Below are 19,594 nucleotides of genomic sequence, written 5' to 3'. Positions count from 1 at the left end.
TTTACTCAGTAGCAGCAGAATCAGAGCTATGATGAGCACATGTTTCCCGAAGTTATGAATGTGACGGGCATATGGCTGAGAGGGCAACACAGGTTTTAAGCGTCACTCTCGCAGGCTTTGCTCTTCAAGGTTTTACTGGAGCACACAATATTAGTGACTGTGGGTTATTGAGACCACCAGTGGGTGTGCCAGTAACGCATACTTCCGAGTTTGTGCTATTCTTTTAATGAAATAGTACAATTCGCTACCTGAAATGATAGTCGAGATATTATGAGGCATTGAACTTGACTACTATGTGAACAACAAGGAAGGTCAATGCTATTCTTTTATTTTTATTCAATAGGAAAGATAGTTGATTGCGACATGGCATTACGAAGTAGCAGCGCATCCTCTGTTTCCGTTCACCTCTCACTCCTCTGCAAAAGAAAAAAAAACGCACAAACTGCCAAACACTTCTACATTCTATGAATATTTTCGAACAATAGTATCATTTCAGAGTGCCTATACTACCTCGCCTAATTAATTTCTTTCCTTCCCCTATGGCAATGAGCATTTACTAGGCAGCGAAAGATTTCGTGTGATTATTTCAAAAGCTAACGAATGGAAGATTAGCAGAAAAAAACAGGGGCACACAAAGCATATGAGCGTTCAAACTAAGGGCTCTTATGTAATTTTCCATGGAGTTCTTCTAATTACTTTGTTAAGTGGTCTGAGAATGAAGTAAATTCAGATGTTAAAAAGGACGCGTAGGTCAGGAGAAGGCTGGCGCTTAGCCCAAAAATGAAAACAAAAGAACCTCGCTTTCCAAAATACCGCCTAAAGTATGGAATATGCCCTCGGCAAGTTTGATGCTTTGATGTTTCGGTATGCGTGTAGTTTGAAAAGGAGCACACAAAAAGACACGACTATTTGCGTACGTTTTGGCCGTGCTACGATCATCTGGGCAGCATCAGATTATATATATATAGTGACTATGGTGAGGTGGTGAGGTCACTATGCGTGAGGTGACCAACGTACACAATGTGTCGGTGTATGCGCAACGACGGAGCACGAGGGTCGCACAGGTACCATCGCGCGGCGTGCCTTCAGAGTGCCACAGATCTTGCTAGCTTCGTTTTTTTTATTCTGCATCACATTTGTTACATTGTAACAAGGATCCAACAGAGACATGCAGAAAACATCTTTCGAAGGTAAAATAACAGTATTTTTACAGTACACTGAACGTCTATTGCACGCAAACTACAACAATCTGAACCTTGATGGGAGGTGTTGAATACCTAACTGAAACGTCTCATAAGCATCCATAGCAATGATTATGGTCTTTAGGGTAATGCCAAGTAAGCGGGCTTGCTTGCGCACATTCCGACTCGGATATGAGTCTCGAGTTATGGATAAACATCGTCTGGAAAGAAGCGCTAGCATAGTGAAAAGACGGTCTTAAGAATTGTTTTTTTAAACTGGAGCTTTTCAGAGATTCGTCACTCTCACCATTATTACTGTGGTAACTAGCAGCACATTTTAACAGCCGATACCACAATCGTGAACATAATAGATTTCTCTGATGCTACTCTGTTGTCGGTTCCAGCATCTGAAATGTGGCAGTGGAGGCAACAATTCTCGAGGATATCATGGCAGACAATTAATTTCAAGAAGTTACAAATGAGATTTTCACGAGGTAGTGTAATCGTTTTTAGTGAGAATAAATGGTCTCCATTACCATAGGTGCATGAGTTCCAGTACGCGCAATGGTCGTGATCGAATAAAAATTATCACGCTAATTCACACTCGTATTGAGAATCATATGAACGCTTAATGAAATATAAGTGCGCCCGAAGCTAAAGGCCGATTTTCTACATTGGTGCATGTCGACTTACTTTTTGGTTAAGTGCTCTTAATATAGAAATTTCTCGTTGAAAATTCTATTATGTATTTGTTGTTAGCCACAGGTAACTGAAAATTAGTGGCGGTGCCAAACGCTGCGATCGTGGTCAGCGACTCGCAGGCGGCAATCCACGGCTTCGCGCGCGTTAGCGTCTAGCGGGAAGCCACCCGCATACTCTCAATTTGTGACGACGGCCACTCGTCATCGCCCTCACGACCCCAAAATTCTACGGTTTTCCTCCTCTAGACCCCGGCACACACCAAAGTCTCGCTCGCGAGTAACGAGGCAACCAACGCCACGGTTCGAGGTCTCACAGGACGAACCGCCACAAATTATGTGCCCGCCGCCTCCTCCATCGAGAGTGGAGCATCGGACGTGCCGGATCGGGACACTACGACAGACATGCAGTAACAAGAATCAAAGTGGGTGTGGGGCAATCTCCTAACCACGTTCAGAGACCTCACCCAACACTACAGACTCGAAAGACGCACAATCCCGCCACCGCATGATAAATTAAACAGGAATGAGGCCGTAACTTTACGCTTGCTCCAGGCACACACCTACCCTAACCCCACCGTCTTACATCACTGATAACCAGGTTTATATCAAACAGATTCTTGTAAAGCTTGCGGACAGAGATCAAAGAGATCAACGCTGTGGCACATGCTCTGGGAATGTGCCGGCCACACCAGTGCTGAAACCACCGCCGTTCGCGACGCGTCCATAATCGCGACCGTTGCCAGAGTACAGGAAGTCTCGAGCCCACTTCTTCCCGACGCCGCCCCGGCTGCGGGCGCCACCGGGGACTTTCTCCGTCGCTGTCGCCGCCGCTCGGAAGCGGCTCTCAAAAGTTCAGGTTGGCAGGCCAGCTCCGGGCCATCCGGCAAGCCGAAGATGGTGCCCGAGTACAAGGACTTCGAGCCGGCACCTGAGGCCATCACAAGAAAACAAAAAGCCTTGCGGACCATTCTTCAACATTGTTTCTTCTTCTTCTAGACACAGCTACTGGAGCTACTCTGCAGCTTTCACAGCGGTGCTCTAGAATTAGGGGAAATCTGAGGATGACGAGATCTAACAAAAACTCGGCTACTTTACGACGACTCTTATTATTGGTGGTGTGGATCATACGGGCGAACTAAAGATGTCATTTCTGAGCTAACTAAGTAACCATCCAACGTTTGCGAAAATACATTTACCTGTGTTACTCTGCAGGAACAGCGGGCAAGGTATATTTTCCCCCTCTTATCTCGGTAGGGAAGACAGGAAAGTAAAAAAAAAGTAAAAGCCATACATTTTGCTGAGATACCATCCCGCAACGAAAGAGTTTCGAGGTAGCCAACATGGAAAATACGTGACCATTCTAATGTGATGAATTTCAGAAGCCTCCATTGTCTACCTTGCACCCAAGGGGAGCGATCAAAACGTCAACATCCTCTCGAACCTGTCACTTCGCAGGGAATAACTGTCTATTGTTTCGCGGGGCCCACATTCTGCCCTAACAATAGATAGCAGAGAGAATTCACTCTTTTAAGAGACGTGATCGACTTCGCACGAACTTTAGGCCTCGACGAATATTTATTCAGCAAGCCTAAGAAAGATAAGCCAGCATTACGCGGCATCATGAGATGACAATGAGCCGAAGATCGACACAGGCATAAAATCTTAGTTATGTAAATAGACGCAAGCCAATAAGACATCATAGACGCGTGAAATGCTTCACAAACGAAGTATGTCTAAGCTTACAACAACAAAAAAAAAGCTATTTGCTTTTCGCACAAGGCAAACGCAACGATGTAGTTGCCGAGCCGGTAAATAAAGGCGGGCCTATTGTAGTTCTAAACCAAGTGGACTACGTTCAGTAAGAGAACAGACAACTAAACAAAAAAAGTTGTAAAAAACAGCACAGACAGAGGTTTGTTGCTGACTGTTGTGACTGTGTGGTTTACAAGATCCCTCTTTCATGCAAGCGTTTTTATATCGGCCAAACGGGGCGTTGCATCAACGACCGCATGCGCGAGCACTTCAACAAATTTCAAAAACGGGCAAAAGATAGTCAGTTGTTACTACATTGCAATGAATGCGGTTGCAAGCCATCCTTCGAAGGTGTAACCTATCTGTCAAAATATCGTGATGACCGCGCACGCCTTATATCCGAAGCCTTCCACATTCACGTTAGTGGTGATGCATGTGTAAGCCTCCCGTCCATTTCTCTCCTTCCAAAGGAGATTGCCTTCTTATCACATTAATTGCATTCCCCCTGCGCATGCCCTATCCTGTAGATTCCGTGGTTTCAGATAGCGGCGGAGCATATATATGCTGACTGACGGAATAAACACACTTTCGTTGTTAGTCAGCGCCGTTGTCTGTGTCCCTTCACTCGTCCCGTCGTTTAGCGCTGTTTTTATTGCTCGTAATCATGAACCAACCCGCCCAAATGCGTACTCTTTTGCAAACAATAAGCAATTTCGCAAACACCTTGATTCGGAATATACTACAAGGCCTCGCAAGAGCTCTAACAGGAGAGCGCGATCGATGAGAAGCTCTGCAGCTCATTCAACATGGTATAGATCTGACGTCAGGACATTTCTATACGTTTTCCTTAGTACACAGGAAGGAAACCCTGGCCAGTCCAACATAGGTACAGGAGCACTGAGAGAACCCACATCCACTTACCTTGATTCCCTAATAAAAATACACAACCTACACATGAATCCTACTTGCACGACACAAATCACTTTCTTCGGTATATGACAGACGCAATTCCAATATCATGCTTACTTGGGCTGGTTGGTACATGTCTAAAGAAAACGGGTAAAAGCGCTAAACAATGGCAAGTCACTGAGGTCAGTGCTTCGGCTGTCTGAGGCACGTTCCATGGTTCAGCGCTGTTCCTCGTTTCTTTCTAACGATTCCAAATGGGGCCTTTCATGTCCCATTGTGCAATAATTTACTTTACGCGAATGCTACATGATCGTGATGAGGGCCCTCGCAGAATCACATAGCAAACATAGCACTAGGGCATATCCAACCCAAAATGTATATGGAATTTAAAGGAGACTTAGTCTAGGATTAATTAGTTTCGTAATTAACAGTCTGCATTACTTTTAAACGAGAGGCACAGATAAGCAAAAGAACTGCACCGAACTACGCTAACATGTTCACGCACTAAATAGAGTCCAGTTTCTAGTCAGCTTACGATACCAGACCATGTATCTACAAGTGGCACCCAGATTATATTGCTACGGCACAATATGTGCGATCACGAAAGGCCAGCAGCGTGAAGACGACGACGACGATTTAGAAGCTAGCGCGGGCTGTTGCCTCTTGGCCAAGCGCAGCGTATTTTCCTTGTAAATATATTTGTACATAGCTTGTCGTCTGCGTCTTCCTACGTAACATATTTGGTGGAGGTGCTGGGTAAGAAGATGCGGGACGGGGCGAAATCGAAGAAGCCGGGCGGGTATCAGGGCGATGGGCCGAGCAGATGGTGTGAAGACCCATGTTTTCAAACTCCTGACGGACAACTGCCTGGATCAGTGAGACCGTGACTGCAGATGTGGTGGTGGGACTGGAGTCGAAGGCAGCCGGATAGGCGGCCTCGATCTCACGCCGGACGATCCTGGTAACATCGGCAGTGTTGTTGGGACGAGGAGCGTCGGCACAGGAAGATGTCGCTGGGTTGTTGGGCAGACGGGCAAACTGCTGGTCAATACGTCGGCTTTTGGCTAGTTCCAGGCGGCGGCACTCTTTTATAACAGCATCCACCGTGGCTACGTTGTTGCAAACGAGCAAGTTGAAGGCGTCATCGGCAATGCCTTTGAGGATGTGGGAAACCTTGTCTGACTCAGTCATGTGGGTGTCAACTTTGCGGCACAGAGCCAAGACGTCCTGAATGTACGTGACGTAGGGCTCCGTTGACGTCTGCACACGACCGGAAAGCGCCTTCTGCGCGGCAAGTTCGTGACCGTAGGGGTTGCCGAACAAGTCTAGAAGCTTTTGCTTAAGCGAATCCCAACTGGTCAGCTCATCTTCGTGCGTCCGATACCAAACTCGAGGTGTGCCACCGAGGTAAAAGACGACGTTGGCAAACATGATAGTTGGGTCCCACCGGTTATTGCGGCTGACGTGTTCGTAAAGGCTGATCCAGTCCTCGACGTCTTCCCCATCTTTTGCCGAGAATACGCCAGGATCACGGGGAGCGGAGAGGGTGATGTAGGTCGTCGAAGTGGCAGCTGGTGTCGGAGCCGGTGGAGTCGGGTTGGCGTCGCCGGGAGCCATGAAGGTAGGCTCCACGTACCGTCCACTGCGAAGCTCCGTGACGAGGTACAGGGAACGTCCACCTCCACCAAATGCTCTGTGCTCTTTGAAATTCATGACGCACCCACTGCAGGACATCTTGGGGTAACCCGCACGTACGACCGCGTCCGCCGCCGCTTCTATTGGCCTGGTCTCGCTCGCTCCGTTCGACGCTATGTTGCTGCCTGTGATCCCTGCCAGCGTCGGAAGACACCTCAGGTGCTACCTGCCGGTCATCTCCAGCCGATCACCGTCCCTGTGGAACCGTTCTTTCGTGTTGGATTAGACCTGCTCGGTCCCTTTCCCACGTCATCCTCTGGGAACAAATGGGTAGCCGTCGCGACTGATTACGCCACCCGATACGCTATCACTCGGGCTCTCCCTACCAGCTCCGCCACTGACGTCGCGGACTTTCTCTTGCGTGACATTATCTTGCTTCATGGCGCCCCGCGACAGCTGCTTACTGACCGTGGTCGAAACTTCCTCTCGAAAGTTATCGCTGACATTGTGCATTCCTGCTCCATTCAACACAAACTGACTACTTCATACCATCCTCAAACCAATGCCCTGACAGAGCGGTTAAACCGTACTCTCACCGATATGCTGGCGAAGTACGTTTCCAAGGACCACCACGACTGGGACATTGCCCTTCCTTACGTAACATTTGCGTACAATTCTTCCCGGCACGACACCGCCGGATTTTCTCCCTTTTATCTACAGTACGGTCGCGAACCTACCTTGCCCCTAGACACGGCACTTCCTCCTGCTGCGGTCTCAACAAGCGAGTATGCGCGCGACGCCATCGCCCTCGCCGACCATGCACGCCAGCTTGCCCGTGCTCGACTTACAGCCTCACAGACCACTCAGCAGTGTCAGTACAACGCCCGCCATCGTGACGTACAGTTTTCACCTGGTGCGCTCGTGCTCCTGTGGTCGCTCTCTCGTCACATCGGACTTTCCGAGAAGCTTCTTTCGCGATACACAGGGCCCTACCGCGTGCTGCGCCAGGTGACGCCTGTGACTTACGAAATTGCTCCTGTGGGCTCAAGCTCGTCCTCTCCTGTGGCATCTAGTGATGTCGTACACGTCAGTAGGCTCAAGGCCTACTACACTGCTTCCGAGTCCGATCTTTAGTCGCTCCGGGACGGCGCTTTTGCAGCCGGGGGTAGTGTTACGGCACAATATGTGCGATCACGAAAGGCCAGCAGCGTGAAGACGACGACGACGATTTAGAAGCTAGCGCGGGCTGTTGCCTCTTGGCCAAGCGCAGCGTATTTTCCTTGTAAATATATTTGTACATAGCTTGTCGTCTGCGTCTTCCTACGTAACAATATCTTCATTATTTGGAAAGAAAAACAAAATATGAAGTTACCAATTTCATATTGAATGTTAACAAAGCACATCAAAAAAAATTCCTTTACTCATAGATAGTATCATGTGAAAATAACCTTGCCCGATATGCGCCGTAGAATAAAGGGTGCCTGCTACACGTAAAGCCGACGGATCGAAAGCAGTGTTTGCACTTTAAAAACTGTAACTGGTGAAGCTGTGAGGGGGGTATTTTGTATTCTAAAGCCCACAGGGTAAAAAAAATGGCTGTGGCTTAGCTAAGGTTAAGCCCAGGATGCGAAGGATACTAGCCTTTATTTTAGTTGTTGAACTACTGTTTAACCTGGTGAACTGCTCTTGCTTGGCTATATTTGGTTCGGCTAGACGAAGCAACAACTCATGCAGGCGAGCGCACGAGCTGAGACCCGGCTATGTAGCAACGCAGCCGCGAGCGAGCGCACGAGTTGAGCCTCCGCTTTTGCAGCTGTTATGACGTCATATGGTAGCTACGCGGCCGCGCGCGGCGCAGCAAGGAAGAGCGTGGTTGTGCGGCTAGTATGCTTCGCATAAAAACGGCTTTGGTACGGACGCTCAATACGCTACGCACTTGCGTGATGTATTTCTTGGTCAGCGCTACCCGTCTTGTATTATTGATGGCGTATTCACCAAATCCAGCATGTTGGAACGAAATGTTTTACTTCTGGATTTAGTTTTTTTTCTTTGAAAAAAAGTTCCGTTTCGGTATCGCTCCTGAGCGAAAAAAAAAGATTCGTAATGATTCATAACGGGTTTTGTTGGCAAGCAAAATGTTCGAAGCAAAGTAAACAAAACATAATATTTATTATTTCCCAATATGTGAATTATAAGGACTGCGATCATGCGCAGTGCCATGAGTCAAGGCACTGAGCATGATCTGAGAAACATCACGTCATCGAGTGTACTCGCCGAATTACTAAACGGCTGTTCCGATAAAACAGATTTGCACCAACATAAATGAACGATACAACGTCAGCACCCGCCGTGGTTGCTCAGTGCCTATGGTGTTGGGCCTCTGAGCACGAGGTTGCGGGATCGAATCCCGGCCACAGCGGCCGCATTTCGATGGGGGCGAAATGCTGAAACACCTGTGTACTTAGATTTAGGTGCACGTTAAAGAACCCTCGGTAGTCTAAATTTCCGGAGTCCTCCACTACGGCATGCCTCATAATCAGAAAGGGGTTTTGACCCTTAAAACCCCATAATTTTTTAAGAACTTCGGTAACAAAGTGCTGTACGCGTAGAAAAAGAAAGGAAAAGCTCTTCAGCACGCAAGCATTGGGTGTCGCTACGATGCCTATCTCCTAGCTTAGCGAGCAGCAGCCTTAGATTAGACGAGCGCAGGGTCGGCTATCACTCGCACTTTCCCTGCGTGAAGCTAGCGTTTAGGTGGACACCTGCGGTGCGCGATAATTCTGACGTTGTCTGACGCCGGTTGTTTTGGATTTACAACTTGCCTCCTGAAACGCAAACCGATGAAAAATATCTCGGTTCCACTCCAGAATAACGAAAAAATAAATAACCTTTCTGTCATGTTTTTCTTACGGTCAATAATATTGTTTTGTTTGGTTATTCGTTTTTGTTTTCGTTCCGTTCGGACACATTAGTCAAAAACGCAAATCACAATCGTCACGAACTACTAACGAGCCTAAGAACGCAGATTAGTCGGGTAACAGAAACCGGGTGTTAATCTTCAAAAACAGTGCTCCAAACATAATTAAACTAGTGAAGACATATTTTAATTTAACTGAAGACAGCCAGCGACGGCATAAAATTTAATTTTTATACCCGTAACGTATCTGCGGCTAAAACGTATCATGGATTACATCACGCAATATTAAACACAAAGAAAGCCTGCATGGGATATCGCAATTGTAGGAAAAGTAGATGTGGGGTACGCAAAGGCATGCATGACGAGCGAAGCCATTGCTTGGAACGAGTGGGCGACGAGAGTAAAGGAGTCTGCGCGGTGGCGCGGCAAATGAGGAGTTCGTATGTTGGGACTCGATTGCGGACGGGTGGGCGGAAAGAGCTTGGACCGTGAGGACCCGGCGGAACCTGCTCCAGTGGTGTTGATCAAACGGCTACCAGTCCGCTTTGGCGCCTGCCTGTCTACGGATACAGCCGGGTCAGCCCACACATGAGCGGCTAATGGTGTGCTCGGGCAGTTGTCCGGGTATCATCGGGCCCGGCGGCAGTCGGTCGGCCTTGTTGGCCGTGCTTGCGATCCCGCCTGAGGCTGGATCGACGCCGCAACCACAGAGTGCTACAGCTCGCATGGCAGCCGGCCGTGCTGACGGCCCTTGCCGTGGGCCGGAGCCAGCGGAGCACGCCGCCAACGGGCCAGTCAAGTTACGGGAGCTGCCGCGGCTGCCCAGCCACGGTAGCTTCGTCTGCCAGCACAGCCGCCGCCGTTCAATCTACCGTGAAACCTCGAAGTGGTACTGTGTATGAGCGAGTCGCCGGCGGAGTGGCAACGGACTCCTGAAATCAACGAACACTAGTGCGTCTAGTGAGTGTAGCCACGAAGGATTAGCGACGCGCCGCGAAGACATCTTTAAGTGTTTATAAGTGTTATAAGTATTCATGTGTATTGTGTGCTGGTAACTGTAATACGCACCCTATTATACGGTAGATAAATACAATGGCGGGTCGCCAGGCCTTCGTCAGTCTGTGTTGAGCACTTGGGCCCACGAACCGTTTCTATTACACATGAAAGGAACTTTGCTTGCAAAGAACACACAGTTACCAGTACACACACCTAATCAAAAGGAAATTGATTGAGTCTCGTTCAATATCGTCCTGCATTAGGGATGCGAAGCAAGGAAGTTCCATTACAGAGGGCAGACAAACACCCCCTTTAGAGTTTGGTTCAACACTCGTCGTTCGCATGTTAATAGCTCCCCGACTTGCGCTTCCTAAACATAGCTCATCAAATGGTCACACATGTGACAGTGACAGTACAAAAGTGATATAACTGGAAAGAAATTGTCGCACTATGAGCCAACCCGAACAAAGCGAATACTATTTCATCTACAAATTTCAAATAAATAAAATGCCACAAATGAGCACTACGAGGAGCTCTCAGCATTAGGGTTCCTAGAAGGCAAATGCACCCGAATCTATATAATTGCCGACGTTCTACTTTCTTTTTCCATAGAAATTCACTTCCCTGGGTATGTTTTATTAGAGAGCTGCTTTTAGGCACCCGTTCCTAGGAGGAGCATCGGCGTCCCTTGTAACCGAGTGAACGAGCAGAGCAAAAGATGAAACAGCGCATGCGGTTCGCAGCGGATGATAAAAGACTATGTACTGCACAGAGTGCAAGGAGGAAAGAGGAGGATAGGGGTGCAGCTCAACCACGAGCCGGAAAGCGGAGGAAGAGGATATGGCGAAAGCTTGAGAAGAAAAGTGTTGTGCTACTCAAGGCGGGCTACGTGGCGACGATGGCTACGAGATGGCGCCAGAGAAGTGCGCGTCGTCTGTTCAGCGATAGCACCACCGATACTATAGATAAAAACTAAGCGTTGCATGAGTTGAGGTCTGTATGCGCCAGCTGGTATAAATCGCACGTACCCGTCACCCACACGATACCTCTCGCGGTCTGCCGATTAGCGAGGCAGTCGCGTCAGAGTTGGCTCCGTTTCCAGCCCGCCGCACCACACAGATTGTCAGTGCCAGCCAATATATCGCAAAAACCTGCGCTAAAATTTTGCATTAGGTGCTATCGTAATTGTCAGTGAATTATTTTGCTACGATGAACTACTGTACCATGTAAATTTTTGAATCTTGCAGGTTTATGAATATAAACCACACTGTGAGGCTCCACCTTTTGTCCGTGCTGTGCATATTGTGCTCGGCCAGCATGCACAAGCAAATGCTCCTGGTGATCGTATTTTATGGTGAATTAGTGATTACCTATTTATTATTATTAATGTTCACGTTTTGTACACATTTTTCTCTTTAATCGTTTTCTCTTCTTTTTTTCTCTTCATTTATTTATTTTCTACGTACAAGTCAATTGGAGTAATCCGTACCTGCTTTCCGATCGCGCGCATGCTTGAACCAATTTCAGTTATGTAGGCGTGTCGCTCCGTAACTTCCCCGCTCTATCCCAACCCTTTTTTTCACTACAATAATGTAGTCCGTTAAGATGAAATCAAAATGAAGAACCGCACCACGGCGCATACTGCAAGCAGCGTACGGTCATCATACCTTCATGGGCGCCTTGGCGGCACGCGCCGTCCACCCTAGCAGACAACAAAAGGAACCGCGTGCATTGATCCTGCTAGCGGTTTTACCTGGAAGGGCTTCTCAGGCTGCGTTGGTCTGTTTAGCTGAACCTAAAATTCCGTGCTCCTTCAAGTGAGCCCTTCCTACACAACACTTCAATGGCTATTGACATACAAAACTCGTCTCTATCTCTCTGTGCCTTTTTATCTCGCACTGGTTTACTACCTTTCAAAACTGATATAAAAACGGACTGTGTACTATCTTTTCATGTCATGAGAAAGGTCATCATCGAGACGATACAATATATATGCGTACGTGTGTGCGCGCGTGTGTGGGGGTAGGGAGTTTCTTAATACACAAGAGCCGACACTACAAGAGCCGCAAACATAGATTTTCGCACACGAATTCAGAGACGAGGTGGACATTCTTTGCGGGTAATAATGCGAGCCTCAGAAGAATAATTCCCAATGATGTATTACTAACATTTTTAATGATGCCTTAGAAGCATTCCTTCAAATGACAAATGGGAAGATAGTCAGGTATTAATGCACACCCGTCTTTCTTTTAATCTTCAATGTCCCACGTGCCTAGAAATAGTTATCATCCAATGTTTATTGTGACTCCAAGCAATATTGAAACAGAGCGACCTGGTAGCACTATAAAGGGTAAAGGTTATAAAGGCTATAAAGGCTAAAGTATGTCTATTATATCAGACCCACACACCCCGGGAATGCAAGCCCGAGAAAGTTGAAAACCGAACGTCTTTGCCAGTTGCGGCAGCTACTGATACAGTGCGTTCTACCTGGCCAGAATGTGCGGCTGTGTCTCAGCTCAGGATCTGGCACGGCTACCTATCATTCAAAATTCCCCCCAAACTTCTTTACGGCATGTTGCCGTCTGACGCGCAGTGAGACGCGCTCAGTCGTGATATTGCCTCGATTGACTTTTAAAATTGTATGATCAATGTATTTTATTTAGTGTGGTTTTCTTAGCTAAAAAAATAAAACTGGGCATGCAGTAAAATGTGACTGCGTCAAAATTCGTCAAGCAGATCACTGCCGCTGAGGCAGTAAAAAAAAAGAGTTATTCATTTGCTATAAACTAGACTTGTAGCTCTCACTCTTATGGACAAAGTATGTCTGACTAGCCTAGGAACTCGTGTGTGTTTATATATATATATATATATATATATATATATATATATATATATATATATATATATATAGATAGATAGATAGATAGATAGATAGATAGATAGATAGATAGATAGATAGATAGATAGATAGATAGATAGATAGATGTGTGTGTGTGTGTGTGTGCGTGTGTGTGTGTGTGTGTGTGTGTGTGTGTGTGTGTGTGTGTGTGTGTGTATTTGCCGTGAGTGGTGGCACTGGCTAACACTCCCAGGGTTAGTTTAGTAAAAAAGTGCAAAATACCTCAGGAAGTGGCTGAGAAAATGGTGGCGCTGTAGCTAAATTTTCAAAAGCATTGCCCACATATTGTGAATATGAACCACAAGTTATTTCGCCTACGCTGTCACTGATGTCATTTTGTGTTGGCTTCTCATGATCATATATATATATATATATATATATATATATATATATATATATATATATATTCGATCATTGTATGTGGAGGAAATACAATCCTGACTGAATGGGCCAAGTAAATCGTGTTTGCTGACCGAAAGATAGTGGACCTATGCCCAGCCTTCTTATACGTACTAAAGAATACATGGTAGTTTTGCTTGAAAGCTGAACTGATATTGCCACCAAGGCTTAGTTGGTGTTTAGCTTGCACTCCTTCGCTTGGGGGCTGTATTGTCAGCTTCAGCCACTTCAACGTTGGCTGCACAATCTAGAAAACAAATATGCAGTCCAATTGAATGCCGTTTGAAATGAACATATGAACACAAAAATGTTCTTGTCCCCCGTTCAGGGCAGCCCACGCATAAGGATAGCACTGATAATGCGCGGCTATCACTTTTCTGGTGCCTTTGCTCCAAGTGGCTCCGAAAGCAATGTTCATAGAAATCACATATTCGGTTACGACAAATTATCTTTCTGCCGCCAGTCAAGGCGATGGTGCTCTGGCCAGAGAGAAAAATCTGGACATGTTCTACACTAGAGTATCCATTGAAGAATGAACAACTATGTGTGTTCATCATGCAATCATCGTCACGCAAATTTCGCGAGTTAGCCATAAGATATAGGCTGTTCTTTATAATGATGTTGATGAATTTTTGTGAATGTAGGTATGCAAAGGTTCAAAAGGCTTGCATTCTAAACATAATTGTGCTCCTGATTACGAAGATTTCTCGGAATGAGGATTTAGAGGTGTGATTTTTCAGTAATTTCTTAAACAGCAAGGCTGGAATGCTGGACAGCTGTAGATACAGCAACTATGGTAGTTCTTCGTAGTGTCTTGTGTTCACAGTTAGCTATATTGTGCCTACCAATGTAAACGTAGGCGTAGAATGTTTGTGAAGGTATATTTATGAAAGTAGGTGTTTTCTTCCTATGTATCTTTGTTGCGATGACAGTACTTACGTATCATATCTTGCATCACTCAGTAATCTTTTAGACGACGCGAGCGAATGCTTTGAGACGTGCAAGGTTAGTAAACATGATAGTGCGATCGGAAGCTTATTGTGCTGTAACTCAGTATGTGCTTATAGAGATGAAATTCCTAGAATGAGCATAGGTAGCTTACGGCAACCGAGATCAATGAACCATGGAAAGCGAAGCGCCTCTCGGTACCCTTTTTATCATTTATTTATTAAGGAAGGCCACGAATCAAGGAGCTATGATTCATTAAGGCTGCACACGGGGGGTTATTGGCTGGCTACCTGCTCCCAAGTTTACGTAGTACGTGACGCCTTCTATGGAAAAAAACATTCTTCTGCTGCCACTACCATGGCATGGGGAGATATTGGCTATAGCTCCATGCAATCAATTGGTAAGAGTATCCCACACGTAATACGTAGACGTTGGCTCTGTTTACACCAGCACTATCATACACGTGTGTCATTGTGCTTGTAACCATAACGTTTCGGGAGCAGGCCATTTTTCGGGACGAAGAACCAGTGAACTTCAGACCCCGAGTGTCTCTTTACAGCAATTTGATGCCTGCTAGAGCTATTACGAAGTTAATATATTGAGAAAATACTACTTTATCTAGCCGTTATTCTTCACGTAGGGTTCCTGCGTGCTTGAGTCTTTGCAAACTATAGCCGTTAACGTCGTAGAATCGAGTCACATCACGCTTTTTAAGGACGAATATAGGTGAAAATTGTGATAACAATAGTTAAATACATTTTGAGTAGGATGTGGAATGTAGTCTGTATACGTTTCCTCAAGATAGTGTTCGAGTGTTTCACCATGCAAGGGGACATCAAATCGCATCTGAATGGTTTATAAATCGCGTCAGATTTATAAATGTTGTGCATTCATTTGTTAAACGTTCAATTGTCAGTTGGAATTTGTTACCTGTTGCATCATCTGGAATTTTATCATAATCACCACCGCTGCCGCTTTGAGGACGCTTCAGTTTAGGTTGTGCCGACTGACCATTTCCCTCAGTATTTTCTCCGCTATTGCTGTCTTCGTAATGGTCGTAATCACCGCCATTCTGGTCTTGAACTGCCTCTGGATAGACATGAAATTTTTTGTAAATATAGACAACTTTTTAGAAAAAAAACGGTGAAAGAGCAAACAATATATAAACCAGAAACATTTGTCAAAACACTAAGCAACAACACGTGGTAGGGATGCTGCTGAAACAGAAATGCAAGCAGAAAAAGTAACGCAAACAAAATATATATTCTCTTGCCCAAGTTATGCCCGCGCACGGCGTCTTCGAAAACAAAGAACGAGCAACGTCGCTTTAACCATTTTGTCAGTTTACTACGAAATAAATCCACATAAGCTGTGCTGGAGATTGAAGACGAAGGCTGTTATGATTTGCGAAATGTTGTCGCTTTCCGCTTCCTTGGCAGGAATATAGGTTAGCTTCAAAATTTCAGCTGTGCACACTTCAGATTCAAGCGTATGCTTCATCACGCTCATTCACTGGCTATAAACCCCAACTAGATCACCACATAAATAGTAAAAGCGGCAGAGATTAATAACAGGAATTGTGTTGGTTGCCGGTTAATTTCCTTAGCGGGCAAAAATTCTTGTCTTTGGCGCGTGAGCGGCCTGTGTAACTTCAAACTTACTGGGTTGATTTGTTCGTGTCGCCCTTCTCCATTCTATTTGGCGATGATATATATATATATATATATATATATATATATATATATATATATATATATGGTATCGCGCAATAAACACTCACTTTTGTAGAGTCCGCTCCTTTTGCAGTCCCTGTGCTTCTGCGCTACTATGTCGGTAACAGCACGCTTTTCTCTCGCTGTGTTCACTCTTTTATTAGCTTGACATCACTATTTGAATGGTGTGCTGTGTCCAAGCTATGCGCACCTGTCTCTGTTGCATATTTGTACATAGAATGCGGCAAGCTTGATATATATGCCTGTGCAGGGCGTTTTGCAGAGTTTTAATAAAAGGGACTACCATCGAATTCCTAGTAATGGGTGGATGTTCCTCTTGTCGTAAACGCTCCCCTCTAGCATAAGCAATACAAAAGATGTCGCTCGAGCCATCTTCCTGGTACACCAAGATATACGAGGGCGAACGAAAAATTATTTGCACCAATTTTTATTGGTCAACAAAAGTACATACATGTAATAACAAATATAAGAACAATTATACTTACACTAATTTTACACACAGTGCCCACACTGATCCACCAATTTGGGGCATCGCAGCATTAAATTTGAGATACCCTATCATCAGTGAGCGACGCGCGCGGCCTCGCGGAACGCTTATTGTCATGTAAACCTTCACAGCCTTTTGCGAACTCACAACAACACCACATTCAAACTTCTGAAATGCTGACACCTTTCCCGTTCCGTGGACTGCATTTCCTTGTGGATTTGGATGGGTGCAGACGTCACTTGCTTCATAGAAAACGAGTCACACATTGTTGCTCGTACGCTTTGGAATATGTGAAGCACAACCGCCTTCTTCCATAATTCACAACAGCCCTGTGCCGTGCAGCCCTGTGCCGTGCCCTGTACCGGCAGATAAGATCATGTCGGTCCAAGAAAGGTACACCAAAGTACACCAATGGTTTAATTTCGCATTTAGAGCCGCAATTCGGCTTAAAAGGAGCAAGGCCAAAGAAGCTGTAATTCGCACTCGCATAATTGTGCCGTGAGCGCGCAAGTGATGTGTTGTGCCTTCGAGTGGAATTAAGCTTGATTATGCCAGCGTTATTTATTGTTTTGAAATGAAGGAAGGTATCTGTCTCGGCTGTCTATGATTGCCTTGATATTATACGTCAATCGTCTAATAATTTCTTGGCGTAATATTCGCTTTCTTTTAAGGCGGTGAATCTTCTACTTCTTAAGATGTAAAAGCTTTACGTTCTCACCTCTGCATATTAATCCCTCAAGCTTGCAATCTATTTCTTGACAGACTGACTACTGCTGTCTTATAAGCTTGGATTTGGCTCCTGCGTGGTGGTTGTGAATGGCGGGAGTGTTATAGATGCAACTTCAAGGTTGTTCCAGCGGCTTTACCGACAACGCCCTGCACCAGCCTTCTAACATGCTGGCTTCCAGTGGAAGATTCTCGACGAACACTTATATATCTCTCATTGTGGCGACAGTGTACGCAGAATACAGCAATGGAGTTAAGTTGAGACTCAAATGATATCGGCATTATTGGCATGACATCAATTGTTACCAATAGGAAACAGCCTATTACATTTAGCGCATTCTTATTTCTTTACTTTTCTTTTCCTGACTAGCGCAATGGCTCGAAAAGCATGCTTGCAGGCATCATACAAATATATATATTTACAGGCACACTGTAGGGATGACCACGAATGCTGGCTAATTATCATCACCAGCGCTAGTCATAGTGAGTCAGCAATTGCAGAGACACTTGCTGCAGCTTCACCGCCTAGTTAAGCTCTCTCAGTCCGCAGCCAATAACCTCATCATAAGTGACAGAAGATGCTGGGAATTTCTAACACGACCACGCTGGAGCTACAATTGCGCACACTACTGTGTAGCCCGCTCTACGACGCGTCCCCGCTGGCGCCTCCTCCTATATCGGCAATGTTATCCGGTGTGCTCCACCAATGGGACCCTGCTGTTTTCAGCGGCACGCATGACAACGACGTGGAGGGTTGGCTCTCGTTGTATGAAGAGCAAGCGCGCACATTAAAGTGGGCATTCCGCAAAACTGAGCAACGTTCTTTTCTATCTCGTCGGTGTGCCTGGCTTCTGATACAAGAACAATTACAGAGATTTACAGATGTGGTCAGCATTTAAGACGTATTTTGTTTAGATGCTTTGCACACTTGCAAATCTCCAGCTGCCAGCAAAGCAGCATTTGCGTCAACAAACTCAGCAGCTGGGTGAATCAATGACGAGCAACATTGAAGACGTTCTATACTAGTGAAAGGGAGTTGACGTGACGGTGTCTGAGTCAGACCGAATAAAAAATATTATGAAGGGAGTAGAGGACATTCTCAATGTGCTGCTGGCGACGATTCCGTGCACTGTGGCAGAAACAATTACTCTGTAGCAAAGTTACGAGAAGGTGTGAAGGGAGCGATTATTGACTCGTTGACCTTCATTGCATGACTAGCGTCTCGCTCGATTGGCTGTCATTTCGCATAAGTCAATAATTCTCGCAAAGATAAAGGCGCCTGTGGTTCAGGATTGTGCAAGAAATTGCCCAGGTCTTGTCTCTGCATCACCACCAAATTCCTGCAGTGACGCGCCTTACTAATGCTGAAGCGGTCACCAGGCCTCCACCTTTCCCTAAAGCTGCAGATTCACCCGTCTGTTACGCCGACGCTGTACCTAGGTCCCGCCCACAAGCTGCATCCCGTTGTTTTACCACATGCCCGTACACCGTGTCCTATGACCTAGACAGGCCCTGCCATTGCAAGCTTGTAGCGTACGTCAGAGGATTGGCCAATATGCTTTGCCACATTGCCCGGTCACATTGCCCGCCCTTATCGACGCGCTCAATGAACTGGTGTCGCATCGCCCACGACATACCGTGACGGTGGCATGCAAAAGACAATTTGCAGCTCTTACGACTACTCTTTGGCACTATCAGCTGTGCAACCGATGCCCGTTACTCGCCGTTCGCCTTCTTTGCGTCACCGCTCACTATCGGCGATGCAATCTTTTTCTTTGGCATGAGAAGCGGAAAACTGGTTGTCCGAGTCCGCGAGGCAAGGCGTGCGGAACCATTGAACTACAAAAATCCTCACCATCGTGCTTCAAATGTTATAGAAATTTGTCTTGAAGGTGTACGTGCATTTGCTCTCGTGAACCCTGGAGTGACCGTCTCTCTTATGGACTCAACACTCTGTCGAACACTTCCGAAGCTATGAGGCCATTTTCGCGGCTCTCCGTCCGCGCAGCAAGGGCTCAGTGCATTCACCCTCTCGCGGCGTGCAAAGCGCGTGTGGTCATTCAGGACGTACGGTATGCGATTGAGTTTATTTTATATCTTCGTGCTCTCATGATGTTAGCATCAGTTGGAGCTCTCTCTTGCGCCATAATGCCGTCGTTTATCGTGCAAGTGTTGAAGTTGAACAATCACCTAAGGTATATGTGAACTTAACCGACATTCCACCTATTCCCTGTAAGCTGCTGGTGAAGGATGATATGAAGAATCGCCACAACGCTTCGTGCTTTTGCCCGTACGCTGCAGCAGCTTCTCC

At 46.1% G+C, this 19,594-nt stretch overlaps 1 protein-coding gene across 3 annotated transcripts in view; it reads right to left on the bottom strand.

Annotated features, from left to right (window-relative positions):
- Window positions 1-307: 307 nt before the first annotated feature.
- Window positions 308-19,594, bottom strand: part of LOC135916070 (uncharacterized) — a 38,883-nt gene continuing 19,596 nt past the window's right edge. Inside the window, exons 3-4 of one of the 3 annotated variants that reach the window (XM_065449308.1) lie at window positions 15,268-15,426; window positions 308-416 (exon numbers count right to left, since the gene is read on the bottom strand). In XM_065449308.1, coding sequence (XP_065305380.1) covers window positions 409-416; window positions 15,268-15,426 — 167 coding nt within the window. In that variant the 3' untranslated portion in view covers window positions 308-408. The other 2 variants (XM_065449307.1, XM_065449306.1) reach the window with 2 other exon arrangements.

Source organism: Dermacentor albipictus, chromosome 7 (assembly GCF_038994185.2).
Source record: "Dermacentor albipictus isolate Rhodes 1998 colony chromosome 7, USDA_Dalb.pri_finalv2, whole genome shotgun sequence".
Classification (NCBI taxonomy): Eukaryota; Metazoa; Arthropoda; class Arachnida; order Ixodida; family Ixodidae; genus Dermacentor; species Dermacentor albipictus.
The sequence above is the reverse complement of the archived record's forward strand: the minus strand, read 5'-3'. Positions and strand labels throughout refer to the sequence as shown.